We start from the raw sequence: 20,881 nt of genomic DNA, 5'->3' as shown, positions 1-20,881 counted from the left end.
TGGTCCAAGGGCTTTGACTAAGTAAGTCTTGAGTTGCAGCAGGTCAAAGCCGGAGTTGTAGTTAACCACTAACCTGGTCCACATGTAAACAGGATTAGAGCCTAATTAGCAATAGGTAGTGATTAGAACTTTTTAGTTAGGTTGTGTTTGTTTTTTTTTTTTTGTCTGAATCTGAATTGGCTGAATCTGAATTGGCTAAACTGAAATGGCTGAATCTGAATTGGCTGAATAATTTTACGAGTTAGCATGTTTGTTTTTTCATCTGAAATATTATGTCTGAATTGAATTTTTTACATTTATACCCTTATAGTAAAAGAACAATTACTTCCAAATCTTTCAACAAAAAAAATCCAAATCTTTCAACAAAAAAAATCCAAATCTTTCAACAAAAAAAAAATCTGAATGTGTGTTAATTTAACACTAATAACCCCTTGAATTAAAAAACTTCCACCACCAACACCACTACCACCACCACCACAACCGAACCAGCACCACTAACCACCACAAAACCTGAAACATGGTATGCAAGGAACTGTCCACGTCAGCAAAAATAAACACGTGTAATAAATACACCAATTACAAAAGAAAATTACGAACCACCAAATTAAACCAGACCTAAAATGACTTCTAAATCTTTCAGCTCTCCGATTCACTTTTTCACTTTTCAAAAGAGATGTATCCAAATAGAGATGAACCTCTCACCATTCCTGTATATACTGTTTGTGATGAATCAAGGTATACCATACCATTTTCTCTCTAGTTTCCATTTATCATCACACACCAATAACTACACCATTCCTGTATATACTGTTTGTGATGAATCAATGTATACCATACCCTATCTTAACAAAAAACAGGTACTAAGAAAATGAAAAGCGCAAGGTCAGAAGAAAAAGGAGAGGCGGAGCAGCAGGCACAACCACCACACATGACATAAATACCCTAGCTAGCTAGTCCCCACTCCCTTTAGACCTCTATTTTGTGAGACAAAAATTCAGTGATTCAAAAACTTTTATATGGAAAAAAAAAGTGAAGCACAATACTAACCTCAAGTAAGAATCTAGGCTCCAAAGATTTGCATTTTTATTAACATCATAATCCCAAACTTCCCAATAAATTGGTGAGTTGATTGAAGAAGAAGAAGATAAAGACTTTATAATAATCTCATCAAGAGTTGCCCCTGCTTTTTCATAACATTCATCAAAACCTCTCTCCCATAATTTCTTGTTACTTTTATATCTTCATCATCTATAGTAAAGTGAACTTACCACCCATTCCTTTTGATCCGCGCCATATGTCTCCCCACTGTTTAGATATATAAGTATTGGTTTAAAGTGAACAAAATTAGAAAACTTTTAACGACATTGAAACAAATCACTAGGCCACGAATAAAAAAAACGAGTAGTTAAAGTGAATATATCTACCTTGTTGTCGGCTCCGACTTTTATCTTCTATCAGAGTTTGATTGAGCAGCAGTAGCACTTCCTCCCGTTGTCGAGAATTGATCGAATTCCATACCTAAATTAGTAAACAAAATCTATGGTTCATAATGCTCTATGGTTCATCAAGATTTCAATTACGATAAACTAGAGTATATCACATTGTTTCTAATAATCCTCGGCTAAGTGCATACAATTTCAAAATAAACATAATAAGGGAACTTCAATTTCTATATAACAAAAAGGACAAGGGAAGCAAGCTTGAACATCTTCATCTCCATCTGAATCAACCATTATCAAATGGTTTTCTATTTTAAAATCAAAAACACATTCTCATATGAATAACAGGAAAAATTCAAACATCATCTTAAATCAAAACCCTACTTCTACCAAACCTTAGATACCCATTAAGTCATACAAGATCTCTAAATGAAACCAACTAATCAATTCATACAAGTTTGGGTAATTGAATTAAAATCTTAGATACCCATTACTTCAATTAAACTAAAAACCCCTAATTCTAACTAACCCTCAAAACAACAACAACAACAACAAGAATTTAAAAACAGAAAAGATCTAAACTTTAGCAAAATTCATGAAAACAAAAAATTACTACTATGAAATTTCAAGGAATTTAAAGGAGAATGAAATTTGGGTACCAGAGTGAAGCCTTGAAGTATGCATAGTAGTAAAGTAGTTGTTGGATGAATGAACCCTAGATGACCAGTTATCAAAGTCCATGGATTGTTAGTTTTTGAACTCAGAAACGTGTCAACTTTCTTACCCAAAAAAGGGGTTAGTTTCTGGTGAGCATGAAACTCGGATTTGAAGATCCTTTCGTAATATGTCAAAACTTACCACAATTTGAGGGTTTCATTAAATCAAAGAATCGGGAAAGATAAAACCAGTATACATATATCGGGAAAAATAGAAATCGAACGAAATCAAATAACATAGAAGTTAAAACCATACCAGTTTGGAGTTGAAAGAGAGTCGAGATCAGAGGAGTTTCTCACAACTAGGTCTCCGGTGCTGCTCGATTTAATGGAGTTTCTCACAGAGGGTTTAAGAGAGAGAAAGTGCGTGTGTGTGTGTTTTAGAGAGAAAGAGAGGGAGGAGGGAGGGAAAGCATAAGGAATGGAACTCAGCTGGAACCCTAGGGTTTTCTGAGTGAAGAAGCCGAGAAGAGAAGAGAAAAAACTCGATTGTTTTGATTTCTAATTTTTTTAAGAGGGTTAAGTTCGTCATTTTACTCATTTCAGATTGTGTCCTTCATTTTCAGACTTGTTTTGAAGTCTGAAAATATGTGGACTTATTTCAGCCGAATTCAGACTTTGGGACTATTCAGACGTCAATTCAGATTTTGTGAAAAAAAAAAACAAACGTCTGAAATCTGAATTGGAGACCAATTCAGATTTCAGATCTGAAATTTTGAAAAAACAAACACAACCTTACTCTCTTAAGTCTTAAACCATGTTTAGAATTAAAAAGACTACCAAAACCTTTAGAAGACAAATAGTTGAAAGAGATGCCATCTTTCTCCAATATAATAAAAAAAAAATGCATATTGTTGGGCTTCTTATGTTTTAATTTAGGTAACACGTTATTTAGAAAGTTATTAAGTTTTCAGTTTTTTTTTTATTTAACTAACCATTGACCTTAGTTTTCATTCATGGATAAAAATAGTTATAGAGTACCATAACTGATTGATTTTCTTACTATTTAACAGTTATTTCGAGTGTACCAATACATGTGCCCATCAAATCATCCTAGCTTACTTTTCACGAGTATATAAAAAGTTATGCAAGTACATTGACGCAACTCTTCACCGAAAAAACGTATTTATTCTCGTGAAACATTTTTTTCTTGAAAATTTTAGATAATTTGTCAGTAAAATCATCGTGGTTATGTAATTATGTTGATTATGAATATCAAGCATGTCCTTCAAGAAAATTAGAAAACTTATATAATATTCTAATTTTTTATTTTTTCTAAATTTTCATTTCGGTTGGGTTAGTTTTTTCTTCTTTTTATTAATGAGAATTTGTTGTAGGGTAGAGAGAGAAAGAGTCCTATTTTAGTTGCAGTGCCTACAAACACCATTCCATCCAATCACAAGCAAACCTTTGGCTGCTCATCTCTTTCTCTCTCTCATCCCTGTAGTTAGTTAGATCTTTTTCTCTCTCTCATCCCTGTAGTTAGTTAGATCTTTTTACAAGGACGAAGAGAAGAAAAATTGGATTCATTTCTTCACCCTCACTTCCCTGCTCATACCTCCTTACTTTTCTACTTTTTTCTCTTTCTTCTCACTTGCTCCAGTCTCAAGGAAGAGAAGAAGAAAGAAAGAAAGAAAGAAAGAAAGGATTTCTTTTCCACTTTTTCTGCTTTGATTCTTCAGATTCTCCCTGTTTTCTCACTTGGGTTTCTGTTACTTCCCACTTTTCTAGATTTTTTTCAGCTCCCCTCACTTATTTGATCCCAAATTTGCTTATCAGTTTGGACTTCACTCAAGATTTTAAGTTGAAGATATCTCAAAATCTTCTTTATAATTTATATATCTCTTCAAGTTTCTTTATCTTTTCTGCTTAGTTTGAGTAAATTTCATCTCAGCCTCTGTTTAATTTCTATCTTTTACTTTGGATTCAGATCTGATGCATTTTGGTTTCTTCTGATTTCCAAAAAGTGGGTCTCTTTTTTTTTCCTTAGATTCTTCAACTAAATGCTATTCGGATTCGCTGCAAATGCTTCTTGATTTAATCCCAATGTTTTCTTCATGAAATCATCAGTTCTTTGCATTTCTTGTTACTCTTTCTTCCTCCCCTGTTCTTCTGATGAACAAATTTGAAAACTCAAACTATTATTTCTTGGATTTGAATTGTAATTAGATATGATGAAGTGGGGAATGGAAATTCTTTCTCCTCAGTCTTATACTCCGAATTCGAATTGGTTACTTGAAGATATGAAGAGCACAAGATGGACAAGGGAAGAGAATAAAAGATTTGAAAATGCTTTGGCACAATTCGATAAGGAAACACCGGATCGATGGCAGAAAATAGCTGCCATGATTCCTGGTAAGACAGTTATGGATGTTATGAAACAATATAAAGAATTGGAAGATGATGTTAGCTTTATAGAAGCAGGTCAAGTTCCAATTCCTGGTTATACAACTTCTTCTTTTACTTTAGATTGGGTTAATAATCGATGTTTCGATGGATCAAACGGAAAGAGATCTTCTTCTAATAGGCTTACTGATCAGGAGAGGAAGAAAGGTGTCCCATGGACTGAAGATGAACACAGGTAATTCACTCTCTCTCTCTCTCTCTCTCACACACACTTTCTCTAAACTTTAGTATTTTTGAATGTGGTTAGGCAAGTGGGTGAGATTTTTCTTTGATAAATTACAGATTGTTTTTACTGGGTCTCAAAAAGTATGGAAAAGGAGATTGGAGAAATATTTCGAGAAATTTCGTCGTCTCAAGAACTCCAACTCAAGTGGCAAGTCATGCTCAGAAGTACTTTATCCGGCAACTATCGGGAGGGAAAGATAAGAGAAGATCAAGCATTCACGATATCACGACGGTTAATCTTACAGAAATAAGACCTCCTTCACCAGACAGCAATACATCAACGATCGATCAATTTACAATGTTAACTCAACAACCTAATCAGAATTGCACACCTAAAGCACTATTTGATTGGAATCAATCCCATGAAGGAACAAACATGGTTTTCAATTCAGCAGAAGGAAATAATTTGTATGGGCCACCTGCTTTCGGTATGAACTCATATGGGATGAAAATGCAAGGCCAAAATCTACACAGAAATTCTCTACATGGATCATATATTGGAGCTCATAATACACTACTTCAGATGCAACCCTCTCAATGTCATCCTCGTGGGTAAGATCAGACGAGTTTCTTATTTCTAAATGGATCGAAATTCTGCTAAGTTGACTTGAATATCTCTGTTTTTGTAATGTCGACGTGGTTTTAATATGAATATATTGATGAATACTTGAGATAGTTCAGCTCTGAACTTCTAAAAGGATATAGAGTCTATTTTGTGATTCAATTTCTGAATTTTGGCATTGAAAGGGGAAGATTCTTGAATTGTGTAAGTTCTATAGGACTTTTAATTTTTACCATCAAAAGAAAAACTAGGAGTGGACCTGAGTAAAAGAAAAACTAAATACACAATGGCTCTTAATCAAAATACACTTACAAAATACTGTTTCGGGGCCGACCACGGGCCGAAAGGTGACGTGGCCGACCCCAATTGGTCAAGCCACTTTTCTCTCCTCATGGCCTAACCAATTGGTGCCTGCCATATCAACATTCGACCTGTAGCCGGTCCCAAAATTCGAACCATTTAGCATTTCTGTATATGCATATTCTAGGATAGAAAGATAATGAACTTGAAATGAGATTGCATTTGACATGAATAATTTCATTTTCTATTCGTCATGGTGTTGAAGTATCTAAATACTAATATTTTGATATCTAAATCTTAGTATTCGATTGATAGTTGCATATGATAAAGCAGAACAACAAGATGAACATAGTAACTTGTTAATGAGTCAAAACTAAACTACAATTTTCATTAAAGAGACTTAATCATAGAATTCAATAGGTATAAGTTATAACTAAACAAGTGGAATCAAATTGAAAACTTTTTCAAGAGGCATTCATGAGAATAGACCAGAACTAGTCAAATCAAACTTTAAGACATCTCTCATTGGATTCTGAATACAAATTGGCTGACTCACAAAGCACTCTCTTTTGATTTTCATTCTAGTTCATCTCTGATTACTTCAAAACTTTTTATTTCTCTCCTAGATAGACCTTTTGAAAGAATTATACTTCCAACATGGCCTAGTTGACTAAAGTTGACTACCACAGTTAAGTAAATGATGTCTATGTTCCACTAATTTCAAGCATCTCAATCCCACTTTTCTTCATTTGTTTGTTGCTTTTTTTTTTCTTCTTCCCCTTTCTTGATGAGTATATTATGCTATAATGGGTGGATCCTAAATACATGTAAAAAGTTAATTTCATGAAACATAGAAGATCCAGTCAGATTATCATTTTATAGTTTTTAATTATTGTTTAATCTTTTGTCCTAATCAACTTTTGTTTAGATTAAGATATTCATCTTCTTTCTTAATAACCTAACTGTAGCAATAAGAATGTTTTGTAACACGTGATTAGTTTTCGTTGTTTAAGCATAATACCGTACTAAAGTCTTATTCCGATACTGTTGTTAGTGGGAATGAAGGATAAAATTAACTTTCTAAATCAAAACCAAGACTATTTCTAAATCAAGAAGATCAAATCTTTATATCTTGAACATGAAGATTCTCTCCATGGATCAAGGAAAGAAAGAAGAATCTGGTTTCTAATTAGGTAATTATCTAACAAGACAAGTTGCATTAATCATGAAATATAAAGCGATTCCATAAAGTAAAACAACCCAAAATGAAAAATACCATCCTTTGACTCATAAGACTAATGGTGGTCTAAATCTAATTACATAAATTTACGTTTGGGCACTCTCCATTTGTCGACGTTTTCGCTACCGGAGTTCTAGCTAGGGATTTGTATTAGTAAAATGTATTGCACCGAATGCGGATTTATGAAGTAAAGAACCCTATGTCAACAGAGTGAAATGTTCATATCAAAATACAGAGGAAGGCAAAAGAAAAGTTTGATAGTGTCACTAAAATGCCTAACTTTTACCCACCCAACTATCCCACTCACCATCTTCCTTTTCTCTACTTAATTCAACAAATAAAAACAACAATTATTTGTCTTAACTCCATTATTTAATTCAATAATGACAAGGAAAAATTAACAAATTTTAATTCCTACTGTCCTGTTTTTTCATGCTTGTCTTTCACTTTTTTTTTTTTTCTATTTTTATTCTAGTTACAATTATTAAATATTTTTATGTCATGTTCTTGTTGCTACTACTAGTTACTACAACCATTGCTGTCAGGGTGGCAACCATCTTGAGAAAAGCCCTAGTGCCCACCATGACACTTGCATATATTATTTCAAAAGTTTCAACCCCTTAAGCAAATAAAAAGAAAAATACATCAAAGCATAACAAGAAAAACTATCATTTTTTTTAGATCTTTTACTCTGCTAATTGACAAAACTACCCACTTTCTCTCTTTTATTTTCTAATTTTCTTTGTCCTAAAAGGAAACCCTTTCTCCAAGTTGCATAGGAAAGCACCTTGACAACTTTATTCTTATTTTGTGATCTAATGGTAATGTGGATTAAGATTTAAAACGTCGAGAGTCAAGACTCCCCTCATGTAATATTAAAATTTTCACATTAGTTTACTCTTTTTTCATTGACAATATTCCGATTCTCTATTCAAATTGCTTTCAATAATCATCAGCATTCAATAGTGTCTATATAAAGTGACTACTTACTACGTATACGAAAGAAAAGAAAATGTCACATAGAGAGAGAGAAATAGAGAGAGGGTGGCTTTCTTTGGATTTTAGTTTTGTGCTGTGGGGTTCACTTCTGACAACCCATTAAAAAAAGAAGAAGCAGACATAAAAGGAGAAGATGCACTAAAATCTAAACCAAAATACAATTATATATTATTGCAACTTGCTAAATTTTGTGTAGTCATAAAAGTGAAAACAAAAGGTCATATACACTACCAAAGGAGCTATAGTTTCTAGTGATCATCTTGATGATATAATCCGTGCTTCTAGATCGTTCGATGGAATTCAAGCGATAGATAACGGAGACTTCATCGATACCCCGACAGTGTAAATACTATACTACAACAGTATGACTTAGAAAACTACAGGGCCAGCAATGATTTCATAAAAAATATCGACTAGAGTGGAGTTCTTTAGTTGATCCAGCGTAAATTGTTGCCATGAAAGTTTTCTTGCTTGAGAAGCTCTTTGAATCCCACTTCTAACCAAATCCTATGGAAGATGTAAGAGTAGATCAGTATATAACAAATAACAAACCCATTTAAATATGACACGAGGAACTTTTATCGACAAGATATCTTTATTTGCTTTTGATAAGCTATGACGTTAGACAAATAACATTTCTGGATTATGAATTCTATGATCCACTGTACCCAAACTGCAATTGGAGCAGTCTTAACGCTTTTATGCAAATAACAACTTGTATAATGAGCGCCGAAATTGAGCATCAAAGTTACTAAAATATTAATAACAGAAAATCTTCAGCGCAGAGGCAAAACTAGTCAAAAACTTATCTTTAAATATCATACAACAAGGTAAGACACAAGCCATTAAACCAGAACCATATAACGTTAGTCCGACTTTTTCTCCTCGGAATGATAATAGTAGTACCCACATGGTATTGACCCAGTAGCCCAAGTAGAAGCCCAATATGAGAATCAAAGATGCAACACTACCAGCTGGCCTATGGTAAATATCAAATTTTGCTATCTCACGGCACCTCATCGACTGAATGGTTATAGATGAGGAGAATTTAGGCTTCATAAATAGCACAGATGGACCTTATACTTAACGCCTCTTAGTTAACTTACTTTTTTTTTTTTTTGTTGAGGTAGTTAACTTACTTGAGAGGCTCTTATTCAATAGATTTGATACCCAGAATTCATGGGCAATTGACCATGTCATCCTGCGAAGACGTTCAAATCATCCACTTATCCTCATGATACAAGAATAGATATACGCTTATACTCTCGTTACGAATAACCAATTGGAAACTCTGGAAGCTACAGAGTTGAACAAATCAGTAGCACCAGGGGGGATCTCAAGACTTGAATTTCACCCAAGGCCTCATAATATGCAGCTTCCCTTACCACAACAATGGCTAGGGCACATTTATCTGTGAAATGTTTTTACGGATACTGCACATAGATCACTTCTGTTTTGTTACCAGCTACTACTGAGTTCTCTCCACGATTATCCGACAATATAATAAGATTTACATCAATATCAAGAGTGTCAAAGCTACATAATAGGAAGAAGAACCTCATTGCAAATGTTAACCATATCACACCAGGCCAGACATGGTGTCGTATGGGTACTCTTCCAATTCATATATAGAAGGGGGATATATCATTCCTCTCGTTCAACTCTTAGTCGGTACCCAATTCCCCGTCACCAACATAATGATGGTCACCGGAATAATTTAATCAAACTAATTAAACAAACAACGCATGTAGTATGGGCAAAAGTTAAAATCCTGAAGCAGTAGATAGTGGTAGAGGAAAGAGAAAACAGTTACTTCTTTTATGAGCAGGTAGTCATCGTAGAGTTATATCGCGACATGGGGAATGTCTAGAAACTACAGACAAGATCAAACAAAATCAAGTAGATGTTCAATCTGGTGAAGATACATATAATGGGAGAAAGACTATCTAGCAACCAAACATATAATGTCTTAGATTCTCTCCACTCGTTGCCAATAGGTTTTGAGTAAGATGATCACAAATTTAACATGGTATCAGAGTTAGGGTCACACGTGTTTCACGTCACCCGGAAAAAAGAAAGGGAGATTTTAAAAGGCCTCCCCGTTTTTGTTAAAAGGCCTCCCCATGGTTTCGTTGACTTAGTAAAAAACCTTTGACTTAGCTTGGTTAAAGGGCCCCCCTCTTTGAATGGGTGAAAAAAACCCCTTTAAAGGTGTATTTCACCCACATCATTTGACCACGCCACGTCATCACCTTCTCCGGCAAGGTCGCCGGCCGGCCAAATTTCCGGCCGGCGACCTTCAAAATAAAAAAAAAAAAAAAATTTTTTTTTTTCTTTCTCTCCTCTCTCTCTCTAAGAACTCCGGCGAAGGAAGGCGAAGGGTTCCTTCGCCGGAGTTCTTAGAGAGAGAGAGAGAGGAGAGAAAGAAAAAAAAAACCATTAGGGAAATAACCCTAAAAAAAAAAAAAAAAAATTTGAAGGTCGCCGGCCGGAAGTTTGGCCTGCCGGCGACCTTGCCGGAGAAGATGATGATGTGGCGTGGTCAACATCACCGGTCTTGGGTTAAGTTTGACCTAACGGCGTTAACTTTGCCGTTAGGTCAAATATTGATGAAGGAGGTGCTCTTTTGTAGAGGGGGCCCTATAACCAAATGGGTCATAAAGAGAGGCGCTTTTAGCGGGGAGGCCTTTTAACAAAAACGGGGGGGCCTTTTAAAATTTCCCAAAAAGAAAATACGTGTTAGGCTAACCAGCCCACACGTGAGGGGGCGTGTGAGAATAGTCTGGGAGAAGATCTACTAATAAAACTCAATTAGTTTCTCCGGGGAATTTACGAAGAGGAAAAGAAATTAATTACCCATCTTCCTCTCTGCTCATCTCCCGCTCATTTATCAAAATTTCGTGGCCAGGATTTACTTCTGTGGTGGTTGGTGAATAAATAGGTCGATTTGCAGGGAAGCAGGCGGGAACGGAAAACCAGAAACCGCTACTAATCTCATTCGGAAAGTTAGGTCAGTTTCAACTGGAATTTCGTGTTTATGAATCTTCATCTACCAGTTTGAACTTTGATATTCTTTAATCAAAAGATTTTTCTGTTTTAGATATATACTTTATCTAGGTTTCTTAAGTTTGGGCTCTTAATTCAGTCGCTTGTGAAGAATATTGATGAGTTTCTGAGTGGAAATGACAATGAAACTTTTAGATTGTTTATTGAGTGAGTTAAATTGATATACAAGTTCGCCTTCACTTCATATAGAAATTAGTGACAAAAATCAGCAAAAAAAAAAAAAGGATCAAAAGTTTGATATTACATACAATGAGTTCACATAATTTCCATATTTCCAAATTAATAAACAAAAACTAAACCCTAAATGAAGGATATCTTTAGTTGATTCTTATGACATCACTTTTAATTGCTGTTTGGTTCACTACTTAGTAGTGAGTTTCCATTCATGGATTGATTCCTGTACTATTTGATTTCTGAACTTCTTAATTTTCAAGTTGATTCGAAGTTTCGTTTTGAAGGTGCTGATTTGCTTCTAAAACTAGGTTTTCTGGTCCCTTTTCCATCACCTTTAGTATGTTATTGCCATCATCAGAATGATCAGCAGAGGCAACTAGCTCATGAACTTCTTCTTTGAGTATATGCATATATGGATCACTTTCTAGATTCTGATTTGTTTCTAAAGTTTTCCCTTCTGTTTCGCTTTCCATTGCCTTTAGTTGGTTAACATCGTCCCCAGAATGATCAGTAGAGATAACACTAGTTTGCATTGGTGTTAACTCGTGAACTTCTTCGTCAGGTAGTTGGTCATAAGGATCACCTTCTATATTCTGATTTGCTTCATGAGATTGCTTCTCTGTTTCGTTTTCCGTTGCCTTTAGTTGGTTAACACCATCGTCAGAACGGTCTGTAGAGGTAATTCCAGTTTGGAATGTTGTTGATTGTGTTAGCTCATGAACTTCTTCGTCAAGTAGATGCATATAAGGATCAGTTTCTAGATTCTGATTTATTTCCAACTTTTCCGCTTCATTTTCGGTCGTCTTTAGTTGGTTAGCGCCATCATCAGAATGATCTGTAGAGATTATACCAACTTCGACTGTTGTTGGTGGTGTTAGCTCATGAATTTCTTCGTCAAGTAGATGCATATAAGGATCAGTTTCTAGATTTTGATTTATTTCCAACTTTTCCGCTTCATTTGCGGTTGTATTTAGTTGGTTAGCGCCATCATCAGAATGATCTGTAGAGATTATACCAACTTCGACTGTCGTTGGTGGTGATATCCGATGAACTTCTTCGTCTAGTATATGCATACAAGGATCAGTTTCTAGATTCTGATTTATTTCTAACTTTTCCGCTTCATTTTCGGTTGTCTTTAGTTGGTTAGCGCCATCATCAGAATGATTTGTAGAGATCATACCATCTTCGACTGTTGTTGGTGGTGATATGTGATGAACTTCTTCATCAATTATATGCATATAAGGATCAGTTTCTTGATCCTGATTTATCCCTAACTTTTCTGTTTCATTTTCCATTTTCTTTAGTTGGTTCACACCATCATCAGAATGATCTGTAGAGATAATACCAGCTTCCACTGTTGTTAATAGTGATACCTGATGAACTTCTTCGTCAAGTAGATGCATATAAGGATCACTATCTTGAACTTGGTTTATTTCCAGAGCTGTTTCTTGGAGTTCATTGCGTCCACTATCATGATGGTCAGCGGAGCTAATACTGGGTTGTAATCTTGTTTGTGGTGTTAGCTTATGAACCTCTTGTTCATGAAGATGCTTTGAAGATTCATCTTCTGAATGCTCTTTTACCTGAGAAGCTTGTTCTTCTGTTCCGCTTTCTTTCACCTTTATAAGGATTTCATCATCATTATTAGAATGATGAATGGAACTTGCACCAGATTGTATTGGTGTTTCTGGTGTTAACGAATGAGCTTCTTGGTCATGGAAAGCCTCAGAAGATTCATTCTCTGAATTCTGTTTTGTGTAAAAAACTTGCTCCTTTATTTCGCTCTCCATAGTCTTTGGAAGGGTATCAAGTTCATCATCATGATGATCAGAAGAGACTGCACCTGATTGAGTTGTTGTTTGTGATGTTATATTATGAAATTGTTGGTCGTTTTGATGCTTCTCTATTCCGCTCTTAGTCGCATTTAGAAGGATTGTATCTTCATCATCATGGTCTGATGGGCTGATATCAGATTGTATTGTTGTTTGTGATCTAATCTGAACTTCTCTATCCTGGGTTTCATTGTCCAGATGTTGTTTTTCTTCCAGAACATGCTTCTCCATTCCAGTCTCAACCATTTTTGGATCGATGCCAATCTCATCGTTAGAGCTAATAGAAGAGCTAATACTGAATTCCCGTGTTGTTTCTGGAGTTGGCTGAACTTCTTGGTTGTAAGGATGCTCAGTAGTGTTGTTCTCTAGATTTGTTGTTTCTTCATCCTTTGCTCCACTCTCATTTGCATTTATAAGGAGTTTGATGTCCTCATCAGAACGGTCACCAGGGTTAACACCTGATTCGTTTGCTAAATGCTGATTTCCTTTGAAAGCTTGCTTCTCTGTTTCAGTTTCCACCGCATTTAGAAGGATCTCAATTCCGTTATCAGAATGATCTGACGAGCTGACTCCAGATTGATTTGTTGTTTGTGGTGTGAGCAGTATATCTTTTTCAGAGAGAAGCTTAGAAGAATCATTTCCTAAATGTTGACTAATTCGATCATCTTCACTATTTCGATCATCAGAATCAGACGAAGAGCTAGTACTGGATTCTGATGATGTATCTGAGAGTATCCCAACTTCTTGGTTGTGGAGACGCGTATTAGTTTCTTCTCCTGTATGCAGATTTTCTGCAGAAGTTTGTTTCTTCATTCCGCTCTCTGTCACATTTAGTGGGATCTCAACCCCATCATTAGAATGATCTGACGATTTGACACTAGATTGTATTGTTGTCTGTGTTGTGAGCTGAACTTCTTTTTCTTGTAGATGCTCAGCAGATTCATTTTCCCGATTTTGATTTTCTTCGAGAGCTTGCTTCTCTATTGATTTTCCAAATGACTGATCATAAGAGTTATTACCAGATTCTGTTGTTGGTTTGGGTGTTTTTCCCACTTCTTGGTTATGGTGATGCTCGGAAATTTTATTTTCTCGATGCTGATTTACATTGTCATGTGTTCCACTCTCTGATACTCTTAAAAGGCTTTCAACTCCCTCATCAGAATGCTTGGAGCTGATATCAGATTCAGTTGTTGTTTGTGGTGTTAGGTGAACTTCTTGGATATGCATTTGCTCAGAAAAATCTTTTTCTAAAAGCTGAGTTGGTTCTACAGCTTGCTTTCCTGTTCCTATCTCCTCACTATTTAGAGTACTTTTAATTCCATGATCAGAATGATCAGAAGAGCCTACATCAGAATCTTGTGTGGTTTCTGGTGTTGGATGATGAACTTCTGGTTCACTATGAAGACACTCAGATGTTCCACTCGTTAGATGATTATCATCAGAAGCTTTGTCTTGTGACATGCTTTCTGTCTTTTCCTGAAAGTTTATACTTCCATGATCAGGATCATCAGATTTAACACCGGAATCTATTATTACTTCTGGTGCTATCTGAAGCTCAGAAGCTAGCTCGTTGTCTAGTTCATCTGCTGCCAAAGATTCTTGATGTATTCCGCTCTCCATTGTCTGTTGAAGGTTCACTGTAGATTCTAACATTATTTCTGGTGTTGGTTGTTCATGCAGGTTATTAGAATTTTCCTTATCTGGTTGCTGATTGGCTTCTAAAATTTGATTCTGTATTCCACTCTCCAATGTGTGTGGAAGTTTATGACTTTCTTGACCAGAATGATAAGAAAAGCTGGTGCGAAATCCCATTGGTGTTTTTGGTGTTCCTAGTGTTGTTTTTGGTGTTAGCCAAACCTCTTCTTCATTTTGCAAATGCTTGGGAGTCCCGTCCTGGACTTGCTGTTTTGCTTCAAAAGCTTCCTTCTGTCTTTTGATAATCATCTGGCGAAGTTTATTACCTCCTTGTTCATGATGATCAGCAAAGCTATTACCAGACCCTGATGATGTTTTGGGTGTTAGCCAAACTTCTTCTTCACTTTGCAGATGCTGATTTGCTTCAAGATCTTCTTTCTGTGTATCTCTGTCCGTCATCTATTAAAGCAATCTCCCATTATTAGGATAAAAAGTAGAGATGAGACTCAATTGCGATATTGTTTCTAGTGTTACCTGATGAATCTCTTCTTCATTATTCTGAAGCTCTGAAGTTTGGTTTTCTGGATGTTGGTTTGTGTCAAAAGCTTCATCCTGCGTCCCCGTTTCCCTCGTCTGTTGAAGTTCATTACTTCCATCATCATGGTGGTCGTAACTAACACCAGTTTCTGAGACCATTTCTGGTTTTGCTTGATCTTCTTGTCCCTGTATATGCTTATCAGGTGTTTCATTTACAAGGTTATGATTTGCTGTGAAATCTTCATCTTGTATCCTGGTCTTCATCTGTTTAAGGTTAAAACTACACTGATTAGGATAAAGGCTAGAGTTAACAGTTCCACATTCTAAGGTTGTTTCCTGTGTTACCTGATTAGTTTCTTGTTCATTATACAGAGGACCGAAACTTTCACTGTCTGGTTGTTGCTTTGCTTCCGAAGCTTCTTTCTGTGTCTTGCTCTCTGTTGTCTGTTGAAGTTTATCATTTCCATGATCAGCATAGCTAATACTAGTTTCTGGTATTACCCGAATTTCGTCTTCATCCATATGGTCAGCAGTTGTTTTGATTCTAAGATCATGAGTTGCTGTGAAAGCAGCATCCTTCTGTGTCCCGCTCTCTACCATCTGTCGCAGGTTAAAACTGACATCTTCATATAAAATAAATAGAGATAACAATACCATATTATATTGTTTCTAGTATTACCTGATTAACTTCTTGTTCGTTTTGCAGATGCTTGGAAGTTCTGTTTTCTATATTATTATCAGCTTCTAAATCTTCCTTTTGCGTCCTGCTTTCTATTGTTTGTTGAAGTTTAGTACTTTCATGATCAGGATGACCAGAAGAGCTAAGATCAGATTCAAATATTGTTCCCGGTCTTCCGTCGTGAACTTCTTCGTCATTCAAATGCTTAGTAGTTTTGTTTTCTGGACTCTTATCTGTTTCAAGAGCTTCATTTTGTGTCTCACTCACCATCACCTGTTGAAGGTTATTACTCTCATTATCAGGATGAATAACTGAGGTAAGATCAGCTTCTGATATTGTTTCTGGTGTTACTCCATGGACTTGTTGTTCAAGTGTATGCTTATACTCTGTTTCATGTTCGTGATCTTGATTTGCTTTGGCCTCTTCCAGTATTCCACTCTCCATCATCTGCTGATACGTCACAACTTTATGATTAAGATAAATGAAAGAGCTAACAGTACCATATCCTGATATTGTATCTGGTATTACCTGATGAATTTCTTGTTCAAGCACATTCGTAGAAGTTTCATCTTTTAGCTGATTCACTTCAGAAGCTTGCTCTGGTACTTGAAGGTCATTCCTTCCATGAACACTGTAACGATCATCAGAGTTGGCACTAGCTTCTAATCTTGTTTCTGTTGTTACCTCTTGAACTCGTTGATCGAGATGCTTAGAAATTTCGTTTTCTAGATGATTTACTTTAGAAGCTTGGTTATGTATTTCTCTGTCGGCCTCCTCTAGAACGTTATAATTTTCATGACCATGATGAAAATCGGAGCTAACAGTTCCAGATTCTATTGCTGTTTCTGGTGTTATCTGTGTTGCTTCTTGTTCATGCAGATGCTTAGAAGTTCTTTCGTCCAGATGATTTTCTTCTATATCTTGCTTTAGTATTTCACTCTCTGTTGTCCCTACGAGTTTACTCCCATGGTGATGGTGATCAATAGAGCTAACACCAATTTCTGACAAGTCCATATTATTCTGGTATTCTGCATTTTCTTGAATTTCTTCAGTTAATCTTTTCCCGTCGTCAGCTTCTATTTGACCCTTTGTATCCTTGGAGATGCTCTCTTCTGACGTAGAGTCCTGCTGTTTTTAAATGATTGAACTGTTAAAAATGCCTCTTTTGGTTCTTCCTTTGTTTACAAAATGATAATTATTGTTCGTGTGTGAATATATATATATATATATATATATATATATATATATATATATATATATATATATATATATTCATGCATGAAAAATGCAGTATATTTTAGCAGCTTTATTAAGCCGACTCACCTGTGATAGTGTATGATGTTTGCTGTCCATATACTGATGATCTGTTGATTTTCCAATCACAGTTTGCGTATCTGAAGAACTGGAAGCTATTGGCTCCACCTCCTCCATATTAACTTGATCGACTTCTTTCTGCTTCTCTGGTTCAGTACCTGATGGTGGATTTTGAATCATCAAATCCCCCTTTATTGGTTCACACGTTAAAGGTAAAGTTGAATTCGTCTCTTCTTGTACTGGATCCTTCAAATTGTTGATGATGTTGTCTTCTTCTATGGACTTGGTAGATTGTTCATGTTCATTGCCCGTTGGCAAATTAACTGTTGATTTTTCGACCATAACCTGCATAGGCGATGAAGTAGAACTTACTGGTTCCACATTGACCACAATGTTCACTTCTTGGACATGATTATGCGTCTCAGGTTCGGCACTTAATGATGGGTTTTGATTTGTCTCCCCTTCTTCAGTTGGCCTACTCATTAGAGATGATTTTGAGTTGGAGTCAACTTCTACAGGAGCCTCCTCATTGTTGATGATGTTCCCTTCCTCCGAAGATTTGGCCGGTGGTTCCTGTTCATTGTCCATTACCTTATAAGTAACAAACTGAAGAATCATGATTTTACCTTATACTTCATTAAAACTAACTAACCTGTGTTTCTTCATGATTCTTGTCAGTATCAATGGAAGGTGGACTTGTCGAATATCCATCCTGAAGTGGTATAGAAGCTACTGGTTCTACATTCTCCTCCAAATCCAATTTATGAACTGGTTCATGCTTATCGGCTTCAGAACCTGATGATGGATATTGATTCATGAAACCTTCATTTATTGGTTCAAAAATTAATGGGCATGAAGTTGAACTGGAGTCAATCAGTGGTTGTAGCTCAATGGGTACTGCATGAAGGACATTGCTGGAATTCGTATTATCTCCTCGAAGTCCACCTCCTATAACATCAGATTCACTAATTTCTGATATTCCCTTTGATTTTGATTCATTTTCATCTACTTCACATAACTCCGACGAAGCTGCCCAAAGATCCTCTTCACTCTTAATGTTCATGCCGGGGTTTACTAACTCTTCATCTGTAAATGCAGTTGTTATTTCTGATGAAGCTGAAGGTGAACTCACTTCTGATACCTCTACTTGCAAATCAGAAGCTATGGATGGAACAGATGTCAGAACAACATCTTTATCCACACAGAACAATGATTCCTCTATCGTCCTTTTTTCTGTTGCAGATGGACTGGAATCAAAAAGTGCTTCATGGGTCTGATTATTGCCTTCCAGCTTCACTGTAGTCCCACTCGTAAGATCACAATCCTCGACCGTTAATGGTGGGCCGTCAGTATTTTGTGATTGAGCTTCATTTTGGCTGGATTCAGATGAGGATGATGAACTCGACCCACTATACTTCTCTTCGACAATATCAGGTTTTACATACACTTCATCGGTGTGTTTACAATTGTTCTCGGCAATATCAGCTTCGAAGGATTGAGTTATTTCTTCAGCGACGTTAGGAGAATAATCAATGTGGGAGATCATTTTAGCTTCTATTGGATTATTTTGGTCTTGCTGATCGGCAAACGAAGGCGGGATTTCAGTTTCAAGAACAAAACTCGACGTAGAATCGCTTCTCTCACTCAATGGTCTTTGCTCCACTGTCGCAGAATCTTCCATTACCAAGTAAGGTTTTATATGATTATCACTTTTATCTTGCTTGATTCCTCCTAAGTATGAACTTGAACCATAACAGAAACTTTCATGTCTGCAAAAAATATCCTTCTGTAGAACTGTCATGAATTCTTGTTGAAAACTATCACGAGTAAGATCAGGTCTTTCTTCTTGTGGGTCATAAGGAAGATCAAAAGGGTTAATTCTGGGAACCAAAACCGAAGGAGCTGAACCAGGTAGAGGTGGTAATCCTGGAATTTCATTTTCAGGCACAGGAACAAAGGGGTTGTTTTTTATGATTGTAATTGGAGCTACTTGTAATGAAGGATCATTGCTATTGAAATCTATCAGTTTTTTCTCCATTCTCAATAATTTCTTCCTTGCTCTTCTCCTTGCCATTAAACTCTCTAATCTCTGGTTCCTCTCCTCCTCAGAAGATCCAAGATCCATAAGATCTTTCTCATCGTCCTCTGTCCATGCAACTACAGATTTCCTTCGTTCTTTCTCTACTATTACATTCTTATCAGTTTCTTCTACAGGATTTTCCGAGTCTAAAACTTGGTGGGATCTGTCACCCGCCATGAAAGCTCTTGAGGAAGAGCTTTCTGCATTCTTAGAAACCTGACCTGGACCTGAAGACTCAGCATTGTCTTCATTGTGATCTATTGAATGGGTATCAGTAATTTCACCTATTCGCTTATCAATCTTCAATTTGCCATCTTCATGAATTTCTTTCGGTTGATTACTCTTTACAGTTTTACTGATCGAACCATAATGATGGATTGGTGAAAAAGTTACCCTTCTCTTACTGCCCTTTGAGTTGGTCCTCTCAGTCAAACTCGAACCTCTTTCAACCGTCTTCTGCTTGATATCATCTGTGTTCTTCAGATTGGTTTCTTTTTCAGAAGTTATCCGATTTTTATCGATAGTGAAATCATCTTTAACGATGTCGCTTTCTTTAGGATATTTCTGCTTCTGTTCTGTATGAGATGTTTCTGTCCGATGACCGAAATAGATGAGTGTTGCAAGAAGAATAATTGTGCAGACAAAAACAGGGAAAGAAGGCAACAAGAGGATAAAAACAGAAGGGAAAAATTTATAAAGAAGAAAGAAGGGAGGTATTAAACACAAGATTGAAGGATGGCATCTGATCACTCTATAACAGGTTTTGATGGAAAAGATTAGGGCTTTGAAGATATGAACTCCATTCTTCATCACATTAATACCCATCTCTCTTCCTCTAGATGTGAATTTATCTATAGATTATACAGACATAACCAATAGACAACTTAGACAAAACTGAGTGTAAATTGAAGAACCAACCTCTGATAGATTTATTTTTTCTTTTAGATCTTTAGATGAAAAAAGAAAAGAAAATGATCCATAATGATCAACTTCACCTGAGACCCACAGAACAAAATGGGAAAAATAATGAATCCCAAGAGTGATTGATTGTTTAAGGTGTAATTTTTGTTAGAACAAAACCAGATGATTGTGGATAGAAATGGAGATTAAGCATGAGTTTAGGTTAAGATAATGCCAGTTAAATCTTTCTTTCATGCATCACCTCTTGTTTTGGTGTCTATATTTAGGTAGCCATAGAAATGAACGTTCAAGTTTCGTGTGTTAGGGTTGTGATAGATCCTGTAAATTAGGGTCTTTTTTTGTCAATTCTTTTCAACAACTTCCCGCCTTTACTCTCACATTTTTTAGAAATGTAAGAAGTCAGATGTTGGCCTTTATTGGTGCACAGGAGTGTACACAAAAATGTTAATTTAACAACTTTTTACTTGACTAGGAGGGTCCCTGGGGGGAAATACTGACGAGAGGGTGTATGATTTTTTAGCACTTGTAAGTGATAGCACTTACAAGTGAATATCACTTATAAAGTGCTATCACTTAATAAGTGCAACGCCGTTTGTTTTTTATCACTTACAAGTGCAATGTCATTTGTTTTTCATCACTTATAAGCGCTTAAAAAAATGTAAATTGTCTAGATTATCCTTGCATAAAATCTCTTAATTTTGTAACTTTTGTTAGTAGAATTCATTCAAAAACATAATTAATCAAACTTCACATCCT

The 20,881-nt window shown here is 36.0% G+C and overlaps 2 protein-coding genes and 1 long non-coding RNA gene across 8 annotated transcripts; 1 reads left to right on the top strand and 2 right to left on the bottom strand.

Moving 5' to 3' along the window:
- Nucleotides 1-208: 208 nt before the first annotated feature.
- Nucleotides 209-1,476, bottom strand: LOC147557973 (uncharacterized). Its single transcript, XR_015234228.1, has 5 exons — nt 1,425-1,476; nt 1,269-1,305; nt 1,048-1,180; nt 616-798; nt 209-510 (listed from the first exon to the last, which is right to left on the bottom strand). It is a non-coding gene; the product is annotated as an uncharacterized LOC147557973 (long non-coding RNA).
- Nucleotides 1,477-3,456: 1,980 nt separating this feature from the next.
- LOC147557972 (transcription factor DIVARICATA-like) lies at nt 3,457-5,510 on the top strand. Its single transcript, XM_086659517.1, has 2 exons — nt 3,457-4,736; nt 4,844-5,510. The coding sequence occupies exons 1-2, from the start codon at nt 4,327-4,329 to the stop codon at nt 5,340-5,342; spliced, it is 909 nt and encodes a 302-aa protein (XP_086515643.1). The 5' UTR covers nt 3,457-4,326; the 3' UTR covers nt 5,343-5,510.
- A 5,560-nt stretch (nt 5,511-11,070) lies between these two features.
- Nucleotides 11,071-20,029, bottom strand: LOC147557971 (uncharacterized). Of its 6 annotated transcripts, none has more exons than XM_086659514.1 (7): nt 17,777-20,029; nt 17,134-17,697; nt 16,339-16,938; nt 15,811-16,260; nt 15,477-15,731; nt 15,129-15,395; nt 11,071-15,053 (listed from the first exon to the last, which is right to left on the bottom strand). In XM_086659514.1, exons 1-7 carry the CDS (start codon nt 20,027-20,029, stop codon nt 11,376-11,378), a joined length of 8,067 nt encoding a protein of 2,688 aa, XP_086515640.1. In that variant the 3' UTR covers nt 11,071-11,375. The 6 variants fall into 6 exon arrangements, with proteins under 6 accessions (XP_086515640.1, XP_086515641.1, XP_086515642.1 ...); XM_086659515.1 differs by having other exon boundaries at nt 16,339-16,935; XM_086659516.1 differs by having other exon boundaries at nt 15,811-16,257; nt 16,339-16,935.
- Between the last annotated feature and the right edge of the window lie 852 nt (nt 20,030-20,881).

The sequence above is a fragment of the Eschscholzia californica genome, unplaced genomic scaffold (genome assembly GCF_041429995.1).
Source record: "Eschscholzia californica isolate CP2 unplaced genomic scaffold, dmEscCali1.0.p SCAF_2, whole genome shotgun sequence".
Classification (NCBI taxonomy): domain Eukaryota; kingdom Viridiplantae; phylum Streptophyta; class Magnoliopsida; order Ranunculales; family Papaveraceae; genus Eschscholzia; species Eschscholzia californica.
The sequence above is the reverse complement of the archived record's forward strand: the minus strand, read 5'-3'. Positions and strand labels throughout refer to the sequence as shown.